This window comes from Drosophila ananassae, chromosome XL (genome assembly GCF_017639315.1).
Source record: "Drosophila ananassae strain 14024-0371.13 chromosome XL, ASM1763931v2, whole genome shotgun sequence".
In the NCBI taxonomy this organism is placed as follows: domain Eukaryota; kingdom Metazoa; phylum Arthropoda; class Insecta; order Diptera; family Drosophilidae; genus Drosophila; species Drosophila ananassae.
This window is the reverse complement of record NC_057931.1, coordinates 16,240,155-16,265,299: the sequence shown is the minus strand read 5'-3', so window position 1 is coordinate 16,265,299 and position 25,145 is coordinate 16,240,155. Positions and strand designations below refer to the sequence as shown.

General features: G+C 38.3%; 1 protein-coding gene across 6 annotated transcripts; it reads right to left on the bottom strand.

The window, feature by feature from the left end:
• Positions 1 to 787: 787 nt before the first annotated feature.
• On the bottom strand, positions 788 to 23,237 carry LOC6503210 (membrane-associated progesterone receptor component 1). Of its 6 annotated transcripts, none has more exons than XM_032455952.2 (4): positions 23,214 to 23,237; positions 22,328 to 22,661; positions 1,490 to 1,642; positions 788 to 1,437 (listed from the first exon to the last, which is right to left on the bottom strand). In XM_032455952.2, the coding sequence occupies exons 2-4, from the start codon at positions 22,659 to 22,661 to the stop codon at positions 1,178 to 1,180; spliced, it is 747 nt and encodes a 248-aa protein (XP_032311843.1). In that variant the 5' UTR covers positions 23,214 to 23,237; the 3' UTR covers positions 788 to 1,177. The 6 variants fall into 6 exon arrangements, with proteins under 6 accessions (XP_032311843.1, XP_001963648.2, XP_044573115.1 ...); XM_001963612.4 differs by lacking the exon at positions 23,214 to 23,237 and adding an exon at positions 23,067 to 23,207 and having other exon boundaries at positions 22,328 to 22,731; XM_044717180.1 differs by lacking the exon at positions 23,214 to 23,237 and adding an exon at positions 23,082 to 23,199 and having other exon boundaries at positions 22,328 to 22,549.
• Positions 23,238 to 25,145: the final 1,908 nt, after the last annotated feature.

Sequence of the window (25,145 nt, the reverse complement as noted above, 5' to 3'; positions counted from 1 at the left end):
GATAGTATTTCAAATAATGATTACTTGACAGCTGTCGAAGGTACAAAGGTCATGCAGCTATCAAAATATTCAGCAAGGTTTGCCATTTTACAATGCGTTTCACGCTCGCCGAATGCTTAGAAATAATATAAAAATACTATTGAAATACACCTTATGTTGTGCGTTTCGTGCGTTTATCGATTGGCCGCCGCGATCGTGAGATTTGACACCTCTCGATTATTTTTATTGGAGCACATCAAGTGATTGGTTTACGCTAACAAACCAGCCACTTTGGATGCCATTGAAAACAACATTCGAGTAGCCATCGACGCAGTAACGACACAAATGCTGGAAAATGTTATCCGAAATTGGACCTAACGCTTGAAGCACTGCCAGCAATCCTGAGGTGGCCATTTGAATGATGTCTTATTTCATACATAATGGTATGAATGTAGGTTCAAAAGAAGCCAAAACCAATTTATTATCTAAAACCGTTTTTGTTTTATTTGAATTTATTTTCCTATCGTTCTTAGTGGGGTACCCTTTAGCTGCCATGTAACTGAACGAACAGAAATGGCATAACCTTTCTATTTTTAAAGATGCTTGGGGCTCTTTCCAACAATTTTATTTAAAATGGATTTGATGGAGAAATTCTCATAAGGATCGGTCAACTGTATCCGATATATTTATAATAATATAAGCTTCTACTGCAACGGTTTTCTTTCTTGTGTATACGAATGTATGTATATACCCGAATACAATATACCCTTGTACTCCCAAGTACCAGGTATAATAATATTAAAATAGATGAGTTTCACGTTTTATTAAAGTTATACACAACATTTTTCACAAGCACATTTCCCATACCATTATACGTTGGTTTTATTATTGATTTTTTAAATAAAATATATATCAAAATATTCTAATAATTTATACATAGAATCAATCACATAACGTGAAATATGTTAAAAACTAACTTTCTAACATCTTTGAAAAAAACTTCATTATTTGGTGTACCTGTTTAAATTGATTTACAAAATTTTCAATTTGGATAGAGGTTTCAAATTTATTCTTAACTAGCTGTTAGTTTATAAAATATTGTATTATCTCAAATGGGTTTTTGAGTGTCATAAATGCTGAATGTCATTTATTTTTAGATAACAGCATGTAGAATTTTTAAAAATAAATTTTAGTAATGCTAACAATTGGTAGAGGTTTTTTCTTCCTGTGTGCTTTTTATAGATGTATCACCAGTGAAATTGTTGATTTTGTTGTCTTTGCTTAGTTTTAATTTGAATCTTTCAGATTGACGATTTCGCAAGCCATCATTTTCCTCGTTTACCCAATTTTGTGTACCAGAATTTTCATCATTGTTAATATTTTCATCGTCGTCATCTTCGTCATAAATTGTTGGGTGTTCGCCTTTACGCAACAATTTACCAACCAGTTCGTATTTTTCTATATAAAAAATAGCTTTAAATTACGAGTTTTAACTATAACATTTTTTTACCTTTAAATTGCATTTCCCATTCCCGCACTGAATCCATTTCCACAGCACTTAAATCGCTTAAATCGTCATAATCGTCTTTATCATTTGAAACTACACTAAATGTAGCTAAGTTTCGTGAAGCATCTCTTCCTGCGAATGTGGCGTAGGGCCCACCTGCAAAAAAAACACATATAAATTATAATACATATTATTAATTAATTGAATGAATTTTCCAATTAAATACCATGTGTTTGAATGTGTGAGTACGCATACATATTAAGATCAATTTAACCGCTGAGCAACGTTCTCAATAACTTAACAAACAAAAACGTTTAATGACATGAGCGTAAGAGAGTACGATGCTCGTGGGGTCTGTCGCAAGAAATGTTTGCGTCCATTTTCGATATATGAAATATGTAGTTTATATGTTGTATGGTTAGTGGTACAATTCAATGGTTTGGAAAAGCTTTTTTCTATCAACTTAGAAGTTTCTATTAAGAAGTAGGATCAGGATAAATGCATGAATATTTTATTCGATAATGTGTCTCCATTTAGACGGCAACTCTTTAATATCCCCCATGATCCCCTTCCCTCCTTATTTGCGAAAAACTATAGTCGTATGTGATCCATTTGATTCTGTCCAACAGGTTTTTTTTTCGTCAAATCATGCCGCACCCAAATATCCAGCTTTTTTTTATGCAGCCTTCTGCATATGGTTTCAAATGGTTTGGTGACCAACTCCTATATCATCGGCAATGTCACGAGATGTCACCTTCCGGTCTCTCTCGATGTTTTCCGTGATTTGATATCCGCCGGATGGCCTATCCATGCCGTCGTTTTCACCGGCTCTGGATAATTGACAACCTTATTGTAGGGTCAGGCAGCAGCCACGGCATAGATTTATCACTAAAATATAATAAGTATAGTTTGTCTTATCTTTATTTATCTTATCGATTTTGTTGGTCGCAAAACTTCTCTTCTCGGCCGCTCGGCTTCAACGGGGTTTATTTTTAAAATTTAGCTAAGGCATGTACTCTCGCCTCTTATCTTATTTCATACGCATCATAAATCGGATCTTTTTGTCTCACTCCATTTCATATGCACGAAAACTAAACAATATTATAATGTTTAAATGATAATAATTGCTTTATTATTTGGGACGTCATTGAAAAATGTCAATGATTAAACATTGGCGACCCCGACGTGATATAAGCAAAAAAATTAACAATTTCACGAACATAAGATAGAATATATGTGGTTCAGTTTTTCGCAGTGTGTTTAAACATATGTATGTACATTTGAAATAAACTACATACAGTGCATCAGTGGCAAAAAAACAAACATTTTTGGATGTATAATTTGACTTCTATTATTGACTAATATTATAAATAAATATTTAAAATCCAATACGACCGTCAATTGTTATTCGGTTCGCTACTTATAACATATACACACACGTTCCACTTGCAAGCGCATTCGCCACACATATGAGTATCCTCGAGGATTTGAAGAGGATCCAAGGATCCCTTCAACCAGTGTCCACGGTGGATGATGCAATGGTCCACATGCGTCATGTCCAGTTGGTCGCCATGTACGAGGACTTCAACCACGGGGAGCTCGAAGAATTTGATATTTCATAGATCAGCAGCGAATTGCGATGGACCATGTCTGAGCTCGTAGCGTCGATGCAAGCCGAAATCGAGTCCGAGACGCTGCGCTCTGCTCGAATTGCTGCCCATTCCACTCTTGCCAGCTGAGTTTCTAGCATTCAGACGGACGCAGCTTTCGGCCAGAACTTCCAAACCTTACCTCCCCTTTCTCTTGCTGCTATCAGCGAAGGATATACGGAGTGGGCTGAGTTTAACTCGGCTTTCTCAACAATCGTTTGCTGCAATTCTCACATAAGTAAGGTGGAAAAGCTGCAGAGATTGCGATCTTGTCTTCGGGTCTCAGCCTTAAATGCAGTTCGCTCCTTGGAAATCTTCGGTGAGAATTATGATGTCGCGTTGCATCTCTTGGAAAAACGTCCGTCGGTTAATATTTTAGGCTCATGTGAACGGGGGATTCTCTGCCTCGGTCTATTGGACGTTGGCTCAGTGGCATCGCTTCGAGGGCTTTCAGATAAATTCAATACCCACATACGATCCTTGAAAAATTTAGGGACGACAGTTGAGATCGCCAGCAGCATCATTGTCCAAGAGCTCCTTCAAGGGTTGAGTTCAGCTACCCAGGCCAAGTGGGAGGAAGGTCAAAATGCCTCGAACTCGGAGCTAATCCCTACTTGGGAGTCGATGGCTGAATTTTTGGAGCTGCGATGCAGGACTCTGGAGGCTATGGATGTGGCCACGGCCACAGCTGCAACTTCATGAACGCAAATCTTACATGGCATTGCCTGGAATAAGCGACACTGGCTTCTCGACAGAAGGATTCTCTGTCGATGTGCTCCTACGGTCCCGTTGCTCCGAATATTCTTTGTCAACGCTGTCATCACTCCCAACATCACGGATCTCCAGCCTAGTTTCAGCTTGGATGTCTTCAGCTGGAATATTCCGGCCAATCTCACTTTAACCGATCCAAAGTTTTTCCGGCCACAACGTATCCATTTTCTTATCGGAGTCTATTTTATGAGCTTCTGTGTGTTGGCCAAAGCGTGGATGGGTTGTATGTGGGGGCGGTTCACACGTGGAGAGAAGGTCATTCGTGGCCACAGCTCACATTATGAAGTGGCCGTTGGCGAGAAGTATGGATCTCTCGAGATGGAGTGTCTCAAGTGGCTTTAACAACCGCATCTGGAACTACCAAGCGCGCAGTGGATAAGCTTTGCCTATTGCAAGTATAGTTTGTCTTATATGTCTTATCTTATCCCTATTGTTGGTCGCTATAATCTTAAAATAAAATTTTAGGAACATTTCTCTTAAAATATCATCAAAAAATAATATATTTAAGAAAACTTCCACAACCGTGGCTCAGACGGATTGTGTTCATACCTTCTATTATTAGCAGGCAGTATATATGTAAGTCGGAACAGCCGGGATTGGCTATCCATATACATACCATATACCCTATAGCTGCTATGTAACTGAATAGCCGTTTCCTATTTTAGGCACATTGCTAATCAGTTCTCGCAGTTAAAGAAACCTTTTTACAAACAGACCTTCAGAAATGTATCGTTCGGATGGAACCCGGAACACGGAACACGGGAAAGTACGAAAAAGAGTAATTTCTATATTGACCAATGAACCCTTACTTACTATATTTAATCCAAATTTTCCGATTGAACTTCATACCGATGCAAGTGCTGACGGGTATGGAGCAATTTTATTTCATAGGATTGTGATAAAGCCACGAATTATCGAATATTTTGAATACTCATACGAGCTGGAGACGCTTGCAGTATGTTTCTATGAAATAGTTCCGTCATTACCACGGTTTGTAACCAGCTTAAAGCCTCCAAAACAAAAGCTGAAGTAACTCCTAGAGTTCAAAGGTGGTGGTCGTACATGCAGATTTTCAAATTCAACATTGATTATAGACCAAGACACAAAATGGCCCATGTAGACTTTTTTTCTTCGAACCCAGGGGTAGAATGTTGTAAAAGTTAACGAGGCATAATTGAAAAACGCATAGACTTAACTAAAATTTTCTATAGTTGGTTACAGCGAAACAGCAAAAGGATGAATAAATATCATCGATCGTGTCTAATTGAGCAATGGAGAGCTCCCTGAGGATTTACCCAAAACTTTTGAGTTACTTTTGAGTGGCTTCCTATATCGGAAAATTCAGAGATACGGGAAAACTCATTGCATCCCTAATATTCCAAAGCCGTTTAGATAGGCTGCTGTCCATAACATTCATGAGGCCTTTATACATCTTGGTTGCGAAAAAAACCCTTTCAAAAATGTACTAATATTATAGATTTGACAAAACGTCCGTAAGTTTGTTGACAATTGCACTAAATGTAGGGTATCTAAGCCTTTGTCTGGCAAGGTACATGCTGACTATAGTTCACATCGACATAATAGGGAAGCTTAGCTGTAAAAATTATCAGAAAGAATATATATCTGTTCAAATATATGCATTTTCCAAATTCATTTCATGGACGAAGCTTTGCTGGCGGTTCTTTTCGCAAATTTTGCTCAGCACAGAAAACAGATTTACATTACTCTCTTCCTTCACTTCATAGCGAACGGTCGTGATTATTTTTTGCGCTTGCGATAAATTCTATTTTTGCCAAACGCGGGTTTGAAACCTTAACATTACTAATATTGTGTCTTAATATTAAAGTTATACCCGTATCGCTTCGCGCTTGTGCAGTGCCATATTTGGGTGAGCATTTAATAAAATTAAAAAGTCGCAATCCAAATATAGCTCTGCTTCTTTTTTTACTCTCTGCCTTTTTCATTTTTGCAGTTAATTCTGCTCTTATCTTTTTGCGCGCATTTCGTTACACTTGCGCTCTCCCGTAGCTCTCTCTTTACTAACACTCTCCTCTACCTACTCTTTTACTAACCTTAGTTGGTACAGTGGTTGAAGGCTTATTTGTTTAAAATAAAAAACAAAAAATAATAGAATATTTAAAAATTATAAATTAAATTTTGCTAATTTGCTAATTAATTTTTTAAAATGGAATATAATGTTGTCTGCTCTATAAAATCGTGCAATAAGCCGATATCTGCGTCCCAGGCCAGCATCTATTGTTGGCTATGCGAAAGTGTCTCACATGCCAAATGTGCTGGCCTTACTGCATCTGTCTCAGATGCCATATCCCGCCGTGTTGGCCTCCATTATTGCTGCAGTGGGTGCCGAGCTGTCCAAGATGAAATGAGATCATTCATGCGACAGACCAAGAGTGGGTTTAAAGATTTGATCGTTGGTTTCCGAAAAACAGTGCGCTGGATGTTCAATTCAATAGCCTTCAGCTGTTGAATGAATCTCCTAAGCGGAAAAAATCTGCTACTAGGGAAGTTGCAGCTCCAGTAATCGCGGAACAGCTGGATCCTCCCGCAATAATGCAGCCGCTCATTTCCCTTGCTACTCCAAGAGCAGGGACGGTAAATGAAAAGTTAGCACCCGAATTTACCGTAGCAGAGCAAAATTTGTCTGCTTTGTCCTCCATGGCATCACTCCAAGTGATTCCCAGGAATACCCTTGAATTAACCCCCATGGCTTCCACTAGAAATGGTAACCCGCCGCCCGGACCCCCGGAACGGACTGATGCCGCGGTATTACCGACCGTGGCACCTAAACCATTACAGGTAATACCACCTGTTAGACAAATATTTGTCTCACGGCTAGCCCCCGATACCTCGGAGATTGATATCTCGGCTTATATCAAAGCCAAAACCAAGGCCGTTATTAGAGTGGAAGACATTAGGAAATTTAAATACTCCTACTCGAGGCGCATGTCATCCTTCATGATACGTGTGCCAGTGCCGATGTTTGTGACAATATGTTCGCCTGGCTTCTGGCCAGAGGACATATTTGTACAAGAGCATCATCCGAGTAAGGTAAAGAAAAAAAACTCGAAGCCTGCTGGAGTCAAGCTCCCAACATCTGTCCAATCCGACTCTTCAAAAAACTAACACGTTCTATCAATCTTACCTATCAGAACTGTCGGGGCCTACGTAGCAAGCTCCCTAGACTTTATTCTGATAGTCTTTCCTTTGCGTCCCATATTATAGTCTTTACTGAAACTTGGTTAAAGCCGGAGATCTTTTGCTCCGAAGTTTTTCCAAGTAGGTACACCACTTTTAGACGTGACCGACCTCTGCGAAGAGGAGGAGGAGTCTTAATTTCTATTGACTCCAATTTCGTTTCTGAAGAGGTAAAGTTACCAGAGTTTGGTGATTTCGAATTTATTTGCGTTAAAGTCATATTGTCTGCTCAATCATTGTTTATTACATGTTCTTACATTCCACCATCTTCCGAGCCGCCCACATACTGGCATCACTTGTCGGCTATACAGGCTGTTACCAATCTTATGTCAGATATTGACCTTCTGATAGTTCTTGGCGACTTTAATTTACCAGAACTCAATTGGTCAATTACTGAAAATTTAACTTTTTTATCACTTTCCACCCATCACGATTTCACGGCGGGCATCTTTGACTTGTCCCTAGGCCAGATCAACCATGTTAGAAATTCGTTAGGTCGGCTTCTTGACTTATGTTTTGTATCTGATCCAGATAGTACCACACTTTCCAGAGCGTTGCCCCTCTCAACCCCTGAAGATCCATACCACCCAACGCTTGAAGTTTCAATTGAAACCAATTCTGGTGTCAATCAGAAGACTTCCTGCGTATCAAAGAAGATTCGTTGTTTTCGTAAGGCTGATTTTGGTAAACTTAATTTATTAATTGATACTTTTGACTGGTCCGATATTCTGGCATGCACTGATATAAATATCATCCTAGATAAATTTTATTTGACATTAAATTCATTTTTTGACTTAAGCGTGCCGAGGAAATATCCGTCCGCTACAAATAATCCACCTTGGTTTACAAGGTGCCTAACTAAATTAAAAACATATAAAGACAGGCTTTTAAATAAATATAAAAGAACCTGTAGCAGCATAGATTTCTCAAGATACTTAATAGCTCGGCTAAATTTATCCGTGCATAACGCCGAATGTTATAAAAATTATATTCGCCGCTGTCGGATTCAGTTCACTCAGGATCCAAAGCAGTTTTATAACTTTGTAAACACGAAGCGTAAACATGTATCTTTTCCCTCCCTACTTACGTATCAAAATTTATCAGCGACTTCGGATCAGGCCATTGCGGATTTATTCGCAAAATTTTTCCAAACAACTTATTTACCTCCTAACACTTCAGATCAGCCATACGCTAACAACATTCAACCAACTAATAGTATATTTGTTCCATTTCTTTCTGAAAACAATATACTATTGGATCTTCAAAAGGTAAAACCGAAGATTTAGAATCTTCGATTTTCCCCTTTAAATGGAAGGAATCTTTCATAATTCCTCTGCACAAAAAGGGGAAAAAATCCGATGCTGCCAACTACAGAGGCATCTCAAAATTGTCAGCGATTCCAAAGTTATTCGAAAAATTAATAACTCCTCATTTGCAACACCTATGCTCATCAATAATTTCTCCATGTCAGCATGGTTTCATTAAGCGTCGCTCAACCACCACTAATTTATTGGAGTTGACATCCTTTGTTTTAGATGGCTTCCAAAAGGGACTTCAAACTGATGTTATTTACACAGACTTTAGTAAAGCATTTGATTCAGTTAATCACTCACTCTTGTTGAGTAAACTAAATCTTTTGGGATTCTCAACCGACCTCATTACGTGGATCTCCAGCTATTTAAATGGAAGAACACAGAGAGTCTTATTTAAAAATCAATACTCCCGCTTAGTCCGTGCACCTTCTGGTGTCCCTCAAGGAAGCCATCTTGGCCCATTACTATTCACTCTTTTTATAAATGACTTGCCCCCATCCATAACGAACGCGCTGGTACTAATGTACGCAGACGATGTTAAGCTTTGTCTCCAATATAAGTTCCCGTCTGCCCAAAACAGACTCCAGTCGGATCTTGACAATTTTCAAAAATGGTGTTTAGCTAATGACTTAGTACTTAACGGATCAAAATGCAAACTTATGTCTTTTTATCGTACTAGTCCTCACCAGGCTTCGTACAATCTCTCTGGGATTGCCTTAGAAAAATTAACTCAGGTTAATGATCTTGGGGTCCTCTTAGACATAAAACTTAAATTTTCCGACCATATTTCTTCAATGGTTAATAAGGCTAAAGGTGTTGTCGGTTTTATTAAAAGATGGGCAAAGGAATTTAACGACCCTTACATTACTAAAAGCTTATTTATATCCTTGGTCCGCCCGATACTGGAGTACGGTTCATGTGTCTGGTGTCCCCAATACGGTGTTCATCAAGACCGCATAGAATCCGTACAAAAAAACTTCTTATTATTTGCTCTTAGGGGACTTAACTGGGACGCAAATCTTCACCTACCTTCGTATAATAGTAGACTCCTACTAATAAACTTACCCTCCTTAAAAAACCGTAGAACAATGCTGGGTGTCGTTTTCCTACAGAACCTTATTAATGGTGATGTAGATAGCCAGCACTTACTAACACGCTTACAGTTTCACGTTCCGAATAGAAGGACCAGAAACTTTAGTCCTTTATTCTTAAGCCATTGTAGATCGACATATGCACAGCATGATCCCATTAGGATTTTATGTTCGAACTACAATGGTCTGTATAATATTATTTCTCTTTCCTCCCAGTCAAATTTGAAAACCTCCATTTTAAATTACCTACAAGAACATACTAATTCTTCCTCGTTTTCTTTATAATCCTTCTATTTAAACTTATATACTATACTCATTATACTAACTCGAATTTATTCCCGCGATTCGAGCCGTACGTTATGCGGCAGGCGCCCCTCGGTCGGTTGGGCGGGAGGTGGGCTGTACGTATGCAGTGGGAACCGCGCGAAAAAAAAAAAAAACATTACACCTTAAAATCTATGCAGACTACGATCTTAACAGGCAAAACAACTTGGCAGGATGCCCTATATAAAATTTAACTGGCTTTTAATTGCACTCCCAATAGGGTAACGAGAGTTAGTCCGTTCGAGTTACTCATTGGAAAAGAGGCTAGACCGTTTGGAATTGTACCTATTGTTAATAACGACAATGTAAGACGTCATGAGCAACATCAGTCGAAATTAGACCCAAAGTTTAAGGGTTCAATTTGGTAGTTGAGCTATTAACAGGAGATCGATATAAGCTCAAAGCGGTAAAAGGTAAGCAAACTTTAAAATATTCCTATGAATTCTTACGAAGTATTCCTGAAAAGGGGATTACATCAGAACATGAGTATAAGGGTGTTAATGGAAATGATGCTAATTGAGCCGGTGAGGGCAGCGGTGTTTTGTACAATCCAGAAATGTAAGGAAGACGGTGAGCTATGTGATGAACGGTTGGTTGAAAATTAAATACAGAAAAATTGATGTTTGAATTATAAATAAATTGTGTCCAATAAATTAGTCGCTTCAGATAACTGCGTGCTAAGAGTTGGTCGATTTGAATTTTATTTCATAGTTTTAAGGTTGAGAAAACTGTGAGCTATGGGCCAGTTAAATAGGACGGGACTTAAATTGTTAAGAAGAAATGTTGAATTTAAGTAAAATCTAGGATGAAAAAAGAAAAAAAAAACAAAACAAAATAAAAAATTATCTGCGAAAAAGATTGTCAACTTAACATCACATTGTTTGGGAACACTGCTTTGGGAAGAAGCAGATCAATATGAAAAAGGAAAATTAATTTTGCTTAGATGTATGGTAATTCGGAGCTTAAGCCATGATCTTAAAGAAAACACTGTTTCATGATCTAGAAAGTTTTCTATAAGTTTGTTTGAGTAAACCTGAGTACCACTTCCTCTCTGTATCTTAAAGCGGACGGGCGTTAACTTTAAACATTCCCCACTTAAACATTTTTATTTTTTTTCCGGTATAAATAAAAAAAATCTTTGCATTTCGAACATCCGTATCGCTCAGCGTGTGCAGTAATATATTTGGAGGTAAAATAATAATTTGATTAATTTTCTTCTAAACATCGCCCTTCTCTGCTTCTTCATCTTTTACGGCGTAGGTTCTATTGTCTCTCAATAGAGATTCTTATCTCTATTTTTTAATAACCCATACTAATCGATCTCTTTAATCTCCCTTTTTTAGTTTTCCTGGTACAAAAATTCAAGTAACGTCAATAATAACAAAAATTATAAATAAATGAATTATTTAATAATCATGGAATTTAAACTTGTCTGCGAGCTAAAGTCTTGAAATAATCTATTATTAAATAGCCCCAAGGGCCGGACCTGAGAAAAATTCGGCTTCCGAATATCTTAGAATTAATGAGCTATGGTCCGATATGTCCTCTGTGGTATAGCTTCAAGTGATCCCAGACCCAATAATTCAAACCCCCGTAACAGTCACCAAACAGGGTAATCAACCGTCCAGACTCCGGTACGAATTGATGCCGCAGTATTAGTTACGGTGGCACAAAACCCTTGCAGGTGATCCCACCATCGAAACACATTTTTATTTCCCGGCTTGCCCCTGATACTTCGGAGATTGATATCGCGGCTTACATCAAAGCCAAAGCAAAAGCCGACATAAAGGTGGTGGATATTACAAAATTGAAATACTCATACACCAGGCACACGTCATCTTTCAAAATACGTGTGCCCTTGCAGATATTCAAGACGATTTGTTTCGCCAGGTTTTGGCCAGGGAGCATAAATGTATGTCCAAGAAAATTAACCAAGTACGGTAAAAAAAAAATTACTTTTTTACACTTACTTTTAAAATTACTTCCCAAACTGTATTCTGATAGTTCTTCCTTTGCACCTCACATTATTGTATTTACAGAAACTTGGTTAAAGCCGGAGATCTTAAGCTCTGAAGTTTTTGCTAGTAGGTTTACCTGAAGAGGTAAAATCACAAGAGTTTGGTGACATTGAATTTCTTCGCATTAAAATCACTTTGTTCGATGAATCATTGTATGTTACCTGTTCTTACTGGCAACATTTGTCCTCTATTCGTTTGGTTTTTGATCGTCTGTCTTATGCTGACCAGCTGATAGCTCAGGGTGACTTTAATATCCCAGAACTCATGTGGTCAAATGTTGAAAATTCACCTGCGGGCATGTTCGACATGTCACTTATGAAATTAAATAAGTTAATTTCGGAATTTGATTGGTCTGATTTACTGGCATGCGAGGATATAAACATCGCATTACAAAAATTGTATTACACTTTGAACATATTTTTCGACGATTGCGTGCCGTGGAAATTTCCGTCCGCTTCAACAAATCCGCTTTGAAATACAAGGCACTTTATAAATATAAAGAACATTATGAGTAGACTTTTAAATAAACAAAGATTATCTAGCTGCACAGTTAGTTACTCAAGATACTTAGAAGCTCTGTCCAATTTCACGTTTGAGAACTCTTATGCGAACACTGACCAGGCAATGGCCGATCTCTTTGCACAGTTTTTGCAAACAAAGTATTCACCTCGCAGCAATTCAGCTCAGCCTTACACTTATAATATCCAATCAGCCATCCTTATATTTTGCACATCTTTCAATCAAAGTGGTGTGTTATTGGATCTTCTTAAGGTCAAGCCCGTGTACAGGGCCGTTGAGAGGGGGGGTCAGCCGGGTAATTTTCCCGGGGCCCGCAATGGACAGGGGCCCGGCAGCGGGGTCTAATGACCGGGGGGTCAGCGGGACGAAAACGAAAAAAGGCCCATGAGGAATCCATGCCCCGGGGCCCGACATGGCTTCTCGACGGCCCTGCCCGTGTATTCAGGCCCCGATGGAGTACCAGGCTGTGTTCTGAAGAACAGCGCCGAGGCAAACCGCTCCTGAAACTCTTTATTCTATCGCTGGAGACTTCTATTTTTACCCTTGTTGGGCCAAGCAGCCACCAAACAATGCAATGTAAATAATCATAAAATGCTTTGCTCAGGTGTTGATATCAGCATGTATTCTTTACTATTTTTTCTTCCAGTTTCGCATGCGCTTTATTGTTATTTGTAGTGAATGCGCTTTGGGAAGCTTTGGTAGAGCTTCTGTGCTAGCTCTTGGGTTTCGTTTGTTGCGTTTTGGAATTGATTGGAGTAGCATAGATTAGGGTTAAATTGAACCCAAATAAAAATATTGAAAATCTGATTTGAAACGCGTCTATTTATTCAACATTTGGTGACTCCGAAGTGATTTCATCCCAGTTGATTATTGTGATCAGCATTAAAAGTGCCAAGAAAATACCCTTGTTGTTGTTACAAGTTGCACTTTAATTGAATAATGGAGTCTGGAGCTGAGTCTCTTGGAGCTGCTGCCTCAACCCGGGAAAGGACGCTGCGGAGAAGACCAGGAGATGGAGGCGCTGCATCATAAGGTGAAGGCTGCGGCGCGGACTGAGGATTGCACCATTATGGCGCTGGAGTCAGTGGAGAAGTCAGTTGAAGGAGCTTAATAAGCTTTTTGCGATATCGGGAGTGGTTTGTATTGGAGATTCTCGCAACTGGCGACTGATGTGCAAGTGGACATTCAGGTGGAGGTTGCCAAGCGCTCCCTGAGAATCGCTGCCCACTCCACACTTCTCGACGGTGCCAGTGTATCGCCAATACCATACAAGCCAGCCCCTCCTTGCCCCCGTTGCCGATTCAGCAACATTCAGCGACGACTGTGCCGAGTGGCCGGATTTCTGCGCCCTTTTTAAGACCACGATTGACAGCCATCGTCACCTAACGAAAATGGAAAAGCTGCGGTGGCTCATTTCATGCCTGCGGGAGTCAGCCTTAGATACGGTGAGAGCTCTGGAAATTACCGACGCGAACTACGATGTGCTCCTTGACCTATTGTGCAATCGTTTTAGTAATTGGCGTTTAATATTTCAGTCTCATATTAATGAGATCCTACAGCTTCATGTGGTCGATCCAGAGTCTGTTGCTACTTTGCGGGAGCTATCGGATCGGTTCAATGGGCATATGCGGGCTCTTATGAGTTTCGGATCAGCTGTCGAGATCCAAGGATGCTTGCTTATCCAGATTATCCTGCAGAAGTTAGATCTTGCCACAGAGGCCAAGTAGGAAGACACTCTCGCCGGAAAAAACGACAGCCTTCCGTCTGGGGAGTCCATGGCACGATTCTTGGAGCAAAGGTGCCGGGCTGCGTTGGCTGCGTATCCACCACCTAACCAAGTGGGCCGAGGTAGATCTTCGAATAACCGATCTTCCTGCATGGTTATTAACGCCCGTCCTGCTCTATGCTCCCTGTGTGGTATTTCGGCGCACGAGCTTCCTTTTTGTTCAAAGTTTAGTGCTTTGCCAATTGAGGAATGGTACGACGTAGTGCGGCGTCTGGCTCGCTGTTTTGTTTGTCTAGAGGATGGCCATCTCGCTCGCGGATGCTCAGCTTCCCGCTGCTCGACGTGCAATCACCGTCATCATATTTTGTTGCACCCTCGCGGGCAGGTTTCACCCGCACGAGTCTCCCGTCCCACCGGTGCAGTTTCTGTTGCGAACCCATCCCGCTCAATTAACCCTGTTGTGAACCAGGATCGCACCTCGTCGCGGCTGGCGAGTGAACTTCAGCTTTGCCGCTCTAAATGCTCTACAACAGTGGCAGCTTTCAGCGGCGCTGGGTATGAAACAGTTGGAGCATCTATTAATTTGTGCTTGGAGTCTCGCCTTGGCACGTATTCAGTGGAAATTGAGGCTGTTTTAGCTTCGCATATTACGGACTACACAGGCCGACAATTTCCAACTTTTTTTTTCCTCCACGCATAATTTTACCTGCTCCATAACCTTTAGGCTTCCCTGAACCAAAGTCCAGAACAAACATAGGTTCTATTACCCACAGTTTCCGCGGTACACCTAAGAGAAGAAATTGATCAAATTTTACCATATATTGATTTATGTAGGCCGTGTAATGGCGATGACCATCATTGTATCCAGTACATATCATTTTTGAAATGTATGTGTACCAACTTAAATTAAAAAATGGTATCTAGCAGTTACCATATCTTTGGAATACTCATCCAAAGTTGAAATCTCAGATTTTCTACATTAATTTTTGGTCTTCTATGATTGTTCCCCAAACATTTTTCTATGGTTTAATTTTGTTTTAATTTGTTTTAATTTGTTTTAATTATGTTTTAATTTTGGATTTAAGGAAAAACTCGAAATATTTTTATTAAATTTATTATATGTAGATGGTTAAACAATATTTTCTTCAATTTAATTGGAGTTTTTAATCTCATATTTTCAAAAAGTCATGGCTATCTAAAACTGTTTCTTTGTTCAAAACGTATCTATTGCAGGTTTAGCTTGTTTAGTAAAGCTTTACAGAAGTTGTAGATAGCCATGACTTTTTGAAAATATAAGATTAAAACCTCCAATTTAATTGATAAATATATTGTTTAACCACTTATAATAAACTCAATAAAATTTGTTCGAGTTTTCCCTTAAATCCAAAATTCTACTACTTATTGATCTAGTGATTTCAATAAGAAAATAAACAAGAAAGGAAAGCTAGCTTCGAACGGAGCCGAAGTTTATATACCCTTGCAGTTAAGTCGCAGTCCGCTAGGTGGCGACACGCATCTTATATTAATAGATATATAGCGGATCGTATATAGTCGGCCGATCCTTATGAAACTTGGCATATCGAATTATTTGGCCCAAAGAGGAATCCACTGAAACTCCTATCCTTCTAACTTGAAAAACAACGAAGTTATGGCATTTCCGATCAATCAGTTATATGGCAGCTATAGGATATAGTCGACCGATCCGTTCCGACTTATATACTGCCTGCAAACAAAGCAAGGATGTGTCCTAAATTTCAACTCGACAGCTTTAAAACTGAGAGACTAGTTTGCGTAGAAACAGACAGACGGACTTGCTCATATCGACTCATATCGGAGGTGATCCTGATCAAGAATATATATACTTTATAGGGTCGGAGATGTCTCCTTCACTGCGTTGCACACTTTTCACCAAATTTATAATACCCTCTGCAAGGGTATAAACATCTTCCATAGGAAAATGTTTGGGGAAAAATCATAGAAGACCAATCATAGAAGATTAATGTAAAAAATCTGAGATTTCAACTTTGGATGAGTATTCCAAAAATATGGTAATTGCTAGATACCATTTTTTAATTTTCGTCGGTACACATACATTTTCAAAAATGATATGTACTAGAAACAATGATGGTCATCGCCATTGCACGGCCTACATAATTCAATATATGTTAAAATTTGATCAATTTCTTCTCTTAGGTGTACCGCGGAAACTGTGGGTGATAGAACCTATGTTTGTTCTGGACTTTGGTTCAGGGGAGCTTGAAGGTTATGGAGCAGGTGAAATTATGCGTGGAGATTTTTTGCTGTTGGCCTGTGCTATCAGCCTAGCCATGACATAGATGCTTCGGGCTGGAAGATTCCTGGCAATATGGATCTAGCTGACCCCAACTTCAACAAAACGCAGCGAGTGGACCTGCTGATTGGAGCCAGCTTATTCCTTGACCTATTGTCGGCTGGCCAAATCCAGTTAGGTCACGGGCTCCCCATTGCTCAGACAACTCGATTTGGCTGGGTGTTTTCTGCACGTGGTGGACTATTACGGGATGTGTCCTCTGTGCTAAGGAGGACAACCCACGGAATAACCACTGCAATGATGTGACTGCTGCCCCTTCCAACATTGTTATTGAATGCCCACCCTTAAATGGGGGGAGGATGTTGGGCCAAACAGCCACCAAAAAATGCATTGTAAATAATCATAAAATGCTTTGCTCCAACTGTTGTTATCAGCATGTATTCTTCTCTGTTTTGTCTCCCAGTTTCGCATGCGCTTTATTGTTCTTGGGTTTCGTTTTTTGTGCTTTGGAATTGATTGGAGCAGGATAGATTAGGGTTAAATTGAACCCAAATAAAAGTATTGAAAATCTGATTTGAATCGCGACTATTTATTTGGCTGCTATTAAAAACTATTAATAGCATAACAACCCTTATGTGGAATCTTTCAATATTCCTCTACATAAAAAAGGGAAAAAATCCTACGCTGCAAATTATAGAGACATATCTAAATTGTCAGAAATTCAAAAACATTTGCAATATACGTAAACTCAGTCGTTTGGGATTCTAGATTTCAAGCTACTTACCCTGAAGAACCCAACGTGTCTTCTTCAATGATGCTCACGTTTAGTCCGCGTCACATCTGGGGTGCCCCAAGGAAGTCATCTTGGACCATTACTTTTTACACTGTTTATTAACGACTTGTTATTGTGACGTTAAGCTTTGTCTTTAGTATAAATTCAATAGCGCCCAATCTAGACTACAATCCAATTTGGATAAATTTCAAAATTGGTGATTAGCAAATAACCTTAAGAGGGGAAGCCGCGCTTGTAACTTTCAAAAAATCTAATTTTTTTTTTTCATTTTCTAAGTGTATATATAAAGTGTATATATTTAGAAATGTGTTCACAATTTTGAAATGATCCGGTGAAAATTCATTGAGATACACATGTTTAAAGGTAGGGGCGTCCGGTTTAAACGTTTAAACACGTTTTTCTCAAAACTACGTTTTTGAAGTCGGTCACCACTCTTACTCGAAAACTAATGACCCGATTGTCTGGAAATTTAGCATGCTTTTTTAATGCATAATAATCTAGTACTTAATCAAAGGATTGATTTTTTTACGCAAAACGGTTTCTTTTACAGCTGAGAAACTACCGCATTTTTTAACGAAAAAAGATTGTTCAACTTTATAGATCGCCATTTTGTCGAATATTTTTGTTTTTTAATATACATCGATTAAGTACTAGAGAAACTTTCAATAAATGTAAATCCGTTCCATTTTTTTATTTCAAACGATCCAGATTTCCACAGTCTTGGTCACTGCGACCCGTGATTTTCAGACGGACTTTACTCCTACGAGGCATAACTTTGAAACTGCTCAATATTTTCTACTTTTTTTTTCAAATTTAAATTAAAATGATGTACTTTCACATAATAAAGCGATATTTCAAAAAAATTCAATAGTTTACGAGAAAAAAATTCGGGAAAAATGTCTATTTTTTGGCGCTGCAACTGCGCATGCCCCCTTAAGCTTAATGGATCGAAATGTCATTTTATTTTATCGATCTTGACCTCACCAGGCTATGTACTTTCTCTATGGGAACGCCTTAGAACGATTAACTCATGTTAATGATCTGGGTGTCCTATTAGATTTAAAAGTTAAATTTACCGACCATATATCTACCATGGTTTATAAAGGTATGGGTGTGCTTGGTTTAATAAAAATTTGGTTTAGTAAAAATAAACAGGGTGCTCCATCTTTTATGTCGGTATGTAAACATGGAATAACTTTGAGAAAAAACAACCGATTTCTATAATGATGTATTTTTATTCAGTTTGGTTCCTTAAAATTTTTTTGTGCTAATTTTTTAAATTAAATGTTGGCTTATTATGTCTGCCCGCAAATTCATGAGAAAGGTCTAGATGGTTACTGGTTTCAACAAGACGGTGCACCATGCCACACTGCAAACGCAATAATTGCATTTCTGCATCGAAAATTCCCGGAACGTCTGGTGTCAAAAAGAGGCGACATTGATTGACCACCCAGATCACCTGATTTAACCCCCGGACTTCTTTTTGTGGGGTTATCTACAAAGCAAAGTTTACGCAATCCACCCTCAAACTATTGACGAGCTCAAGGCAAACATTCGTGCTGAAATCAACGCTAGACCACCCGAGATGCTCGGATGCAAATGAAGTAAGGGATGCTGGCGGACAACATTAATATTTTGGAGACGAAACAGTGCAGACCACGAACCATGCCACGTGCCGAAAAACATTTTTGTTTGAAGCAGCCCTAGGAGCAGCCTATACTGGAGGACGGCTTCAGTAGATGAGCTTTTCATTTAAATTCTTGATTTTTTGTTATTATTTTATATTAATTATTTTTGTTAAATAGATATAGAAAATAGTCTTTGTTCAATTGCTACCAATCCACAAAAATAAAAATTATTTCATGATCAAATATTAAATTCTTCAAAAGGACCTCAAAAGTCCCTTCGTTTAAAAATTATTTGTTATTACACAAATTTGAAAAAAAGGACCATACTGAAATGTTTGAATCTAATGAATTAATATTTATTTATGTTTTTTTTATATATTTGAATTAGAAGAACCTAGATCTTCTACATTATATCAGTCAAGGCGATTCTCTTTACTTGGAAAATATTTTCATGTAATTTTACTCACTTTGACGCACCGACTGCGACTGATCAACATGTATTCTCGCGAATTTGAACTTTTGTACCTTTGTATCACCACTTTGTGTGGTGTATGAGTGAAAAGCCGAACATCACAGGCCCGGAAAATCCAAGACTACGCAGGTCTGATTTAAACCTACAAACACTCTACGAAAAGTATCTTTCACTCATTAAGGATTTCTTAGTTACACCCACATAGCAAATGATTTCTCAACAAAAATTTGAGGCTTCGTATGGTTCTATTTTTCTGACTCGAAAGACAAGTTTTAATAATCAAAATCTACAGAATAAACAGTGAATTCATGGGACGTGAGCAATAACATTATTAAAGTGAGCAAACTATCAAAGTCACGACATAGGCTTTGCAGCAACAATTGAGCTGCAAACCCACAATTAAGCTATTTCTTACTCTGCAAATTCCGTTTCTAGGACCCTTCCAGACAGTGCCTTCAGGATCTCGCTTTTTCGGCCTGAAACTGCAGCCCTAACGGCTTAAACTTCCGATTCAAAAAGCAAAATCCAATCCAGGAGACAGTGAGGCTGGCATAAAGCTTTGTGTGCTCTAAGACTTTCTTCTATCTAGCTAGAGTTGCTCCGTCACAACCTCGAACCCCAACATGGGGCTTACACAAAACTTAACAAATCATCGCTTACAAGTCATGCCAAAGGGTAAACTAAAATTAAGCGCCTTTATGCTGGCGCTTAAAGTTTTTAGTTTCTCATAATTTTCTTTTCTTCTCCATTGCTCAGCTCCAAGTTGGCTTCCTACACAGTCGGGCCAGGGTACATGTCAACTACACGTGTATGGGTAGTTGTCGTGTCATACACCTACATATGTGCCCAACTCAGCGATTTTTTGCCTTATACGACTTTCGTTTGGTTCACTGAAACGCTTCACGAATTTCTTATTCATACTCCGGACCAGGAGTAGTCTTCCAACTGACATTAAAACTGATTTCAACTGTTATAGAAATATAGAAACAAGAAAGGAAAGCTAACTTCGGGCGGAGCCGAAGTTTGTAAGTTACCAATAGTCAACCGGCTATTATTTACTGACTTCTTAAAGTAGAGCCATTTCGAGATATGCGTAGATGCTGCTCTGGCGAAGTAGAGCATCATCGCTACGAGTCATACGATTGATAGTTTTTTGTCTAGGCTAGCGGTCCTACTTGCCGATAAGCTCCAACGGCACCCGAGCTGAAGTTCAAAAGAGAATTGGTTTTTTTGTCTGAAGCGTGGACCAAGGGTACAGTAGGATAGTTTTTTAGTTAGAGATAAGCGGTCAATCGAGACGCACTAAAATAAAGAAGCATCCGACTATATTCTTTGACTGACTTCTAATCCACGTGGGATAAGTTTCGAGTGGGAAACTTCCAGGCTATTGATCGAGACTCCGTCGAGTCTCCTCAAGCGACTATACGCAGATTGCCGCTGGCCTTCGCCACAGCACGCGTGAAAGGGGTGCAACCGGGATCCCGGTAATCTGCATCTTTGGAAGCCTCGTCCACTACGCTGGAACCCGCAGGAATCTTAATTTATATACCCTTGCAGTTGGGTCGCAGTCCGCTAGGTGGCGCCACGCATCTTATATTAATAGATATATAGCGGATCGTATATAGTTAACCGATCCTTATGAAATTTGGCATATCGGATTATTTTTCCCAACGGGGAATTCATTGAAACTCCCGTCCTTCTAACTTGAAAAACAACGAAGTTATGGCATTTCCGATCAATCAGTTATATGGCAGCTATAGGATATAGACGGCCGATCCTTATGAAATTTGGCAGATTGTATACGTTTGCCCAAGTTAAAATCCATAGAAAGTCCCTTTTTATACCCTTGCAGAGGGTATTATAATTTTGGTCAAAAGTGTGCAACGCAGTGAAGGAGACATCTCCGACCCTATAAAGTATATATATTCTTGATCAGGATCACCTCCTGAGTCGATATGAGCATGTCCGTCTGTCTGTCTGTTTCTACGCAAACTAGTCTCTCAGTTTTAAAGCTATCGAGTTGAAACTTTGCACACACCCTTCTTTCTGTTGCAGGCAGTACATAAGTCGAACGGACGGGATCGGCCGACTATATCCTATAGCTGCCATATAACTGATTGATCGGAAATGCCATAACTTCATTATTTTTTAAGATAGAGGGTTTGGACTTTCCACACATGTTATATTTGATCAACATATCTTATGTACAAAATTTCATAAGGATCGGCCGACTATATCCTATAGCTGTCATACAACGATCGGAATTGGCATAACTTTGGTGTTTTTTAAGTTAGAAAGATGGGACTTGGTACAGATTCTATTTTGGACAAAATAATCTGATTTTCCAAATTTCATAAGGATCGGCCGGCTATATACGATCCGCTATATATCTAATAATATAAGATGCGTGGCGCCACCTAGCGGACTGCGACTCAACTGCAAGGGTATATAAACTTCGGCTCCGCCCGAAGTTAGCTTTCCTTTCTTGTTTTTAACTTGAAAAACAACGAAGTTATAGCATTTCCGATCAATCTAGATATAGTCGATAGCTTAAAAACTGAGAGACTAATTTGCGTAGAAACAGACAGACGGACATGTTCATATCGACTCAGGAGGTGATCCTGATCAAGAATATATATACTTTATAGGGTCGGAGATGTCTCCTTCACTGCGTTGCACACTTTTGACCAAAATTATAATATCCTCTACAAGGGTATAAAAATAATCATTGTAATCATTGTACCGGTAAAACAATCGGTAAATCAGTTTTTGAGCAATGCTGTCACAGACTTTAAAAGCATTAATTGTGGGAAAAACACTTCAAAGTTTTGAACACCTACAAAAAACTAAAAAACCATTCAAATAGTCATAACTAAACACATTACATTACATTAAACATACATTAACTTCCAATCGATTTGTCATGCGACAAAAAAAAAAACAAACAAATTCGAGCTTCGCAATATAAAAATCTAATTTAATTTAATGACAAATGTTAAAACTGATAGGCTGTATTTTATTTACTATTTACCTGGACCATAAAACCGTTTTCCTTTACTGACGTCGTATACATTGCCGTTAACCGCCATTAATACACGACCATCCGGTTGATTTCCATCAAATTGACGCAACTCTTTTATAGTAAAATCACGTCGTAGTTTGGGCAATTGCAGTTCATTAGTTTTTGGTAAAATAGCGCTTGGCACTTCAGTGCGATCCCGAACAATTTTATATACCAAAAAACATATGATCGCTAGAAGAGTTATATTCATGGGACTGGATAAAATTTCACTCAATAAATTTGAAATAATAGAAGTTTCACCATCCTTGTTGTAAACAGAGTCGTCACTTATTTTTGGATCCATCTTTTTTTTAATAAATTAAAATGTCTTTCGTAAATTTCTATTATAATTTTTAGGTTATAGGTACTTCGACCTACATATGTACGTATGCAAGTTATTAATCTTATCTTTCAACGCGGTACTGATATATACATAAGTACATATGTACATTGTATATATTTTAATGCAAATATACGCATATGAACATTGATGTATGCGCAATCATATGTATGTACATATGTGTATTGTGTCAACTGACTTAGATTTTTCGAATCGAAATTTACACCTAGTTTAAATTTTGAAAACTTATATTCTTACTGTTTTTATTTTAATATATACAAATATAATATTAAAAACAATTAATAATTGTGAGTGTGAATTGTGAACACTGATGTGACATATATACATATGTAGCTACAAAAATATGACCTTATATATAAATACAAGCTATTTTAATTTTTCACGCGGAATAATAGCCGAGTAAACTAAATTATTCTTGTAAACTGTATTGCGATAAAGTGACTGATCCAAAAAAAATTTTCCGATAAGCTATATTAAATATACTTGAAAATATACTATTGTAACGAAAAATACTAGCAATTACTTAGTGATGCACATTTGATTGGAAATATCGATGTTGGAACCTCCTACGCTGCACAGTTTAAGTTTCGGTACCTTGGTAATCTTGCTCAAAATTCATAATATTTAAAATGTAAGAGTGATGAAATATTTAGATTCCCTTTGGAACAATTTCACCAGCAAAGGGCCAGGTTCCCACACTTATCTTTCTCGGCCAGGAATACAGGCGTCCACAAATTTTAAATGAAATTTTGTAAAATTTCCGCACATCCGGGAATTTTGAAAATACGGATATATCCGCCCGCAAAATTCCGGGTGCCTCAATAATTTCAAAAATAAATTCAAACAAGATTCGTGAAGGAAAATTTGTTTAAATACTGCCTGGTTTCCTCCGTGCAATTTTTTGCTCTTTCATCTATGAAACTCTTCCTGCTTTATTTCCATGAAAATCTTCACGCTTTCTTCTACAAAGTTGTGGTGTGGGCTTAAGATTCATCTGCTGTTTACATTGAACAATTTACCTTTGAACAATTTAATGGAACCTGCAAAATAAAAACTTTTAAAAATTTGTTTAATGTATTTTAAATATACATGTTTTTTAATGTGGTATAAACGTACCGTAATAATTTTTTATTAAAAAACAAGAAAGCAAAGCTAACTTCGGACGGAGCCGAAGTAAATATACCCTTGCAGTTAAGATTGTGCCATTTCCGATCGTTCAGTCATATGGCCGCTATAGGATAAACTCGACCGATCCTGATGAAATTTGGCAGGACAAATAAGATTCCAAAATGGAATCCGTAGAAAGTCCCATCATTCTAGCTTAAAAGACACCAAAGTTATGCCAATTCCGATCGTTCAGTTATATGGCAGCTATACTGTATAGTCGGCCGATCCTTATGAAATTCGGCAATTCAGATTATTTATTTCAAAAATGGAATCTGTACCAAGTCTCATCCTTCTAAATTAAAAAACAACAAAGTTATGCAAATTCCGATCGTTCTATGACAGATATAGGATATAGTCGGCCGATCCTTATGAAATTTTGTACATGAGATATTTTGGCCAAATATGTGTGGAAAGTTCCAACCCTCTAACTTAAAAAACACCAAAGTTATATCATATCCGATCAATCAGTTATATGGCAGCTATAGGATATAGTCGACCGATCCCGGCCGTTCCGACTTATATACTGCCTGCAAACAAAACGGACAACGGACAAGACGGACATGCTTATATCGACTCAGGAGGTGATCCTGATCAAGAATATATATACTTTATAGGGTCGGAGATGTCTCCTTCACTGCGTTGCACACTTTTGTCCAAAATTATAATACCCTCTGCAAGGGTATAAAAATAAAATACGTATATATTTTAACAGTTTAAAAACTTAAAAACCAAATCGGTAAGACATGTTAAAAAAATTTTTTATACATTACTGGAAGCTTTTTTATATGAGAAAAGACGACTGAATAGTTTATATGAAATTTCATATAAAACATTTCCGAAATGATATTTTGTTCAATCATCAAAAGTAACAATTTAAGCTGCTTAAAAATAATTTTTGGTCATTGAGATTTTTCAATGACGTTTCAAATAACACATAATTATGTATTTCAAACCTTCAAATAATGTTTTTTTTTTATGCAAGTTAACATTACGGAAGGGTAACAAACAGTCGGTAGAAATCTTGGATGATTATAGGATCACCCTAGTGTTTCTAGATGCCGACTCAGCACACCCTCCTTTGGGGGTCGTGGCATGGTAATTTTGTTACCATCAGCATTTTCCACTGCCACGCGGTCGGTCTACCGACCAAGTAAGCGTTTTCGCCCAGTTAAGTCCCTCAGTTCTGTTTTACATTTATTTCAATAAAGATTACTTAGCTCATAAACTTTACTCCGGTCATCGCCGTTATTTTATTTGCAT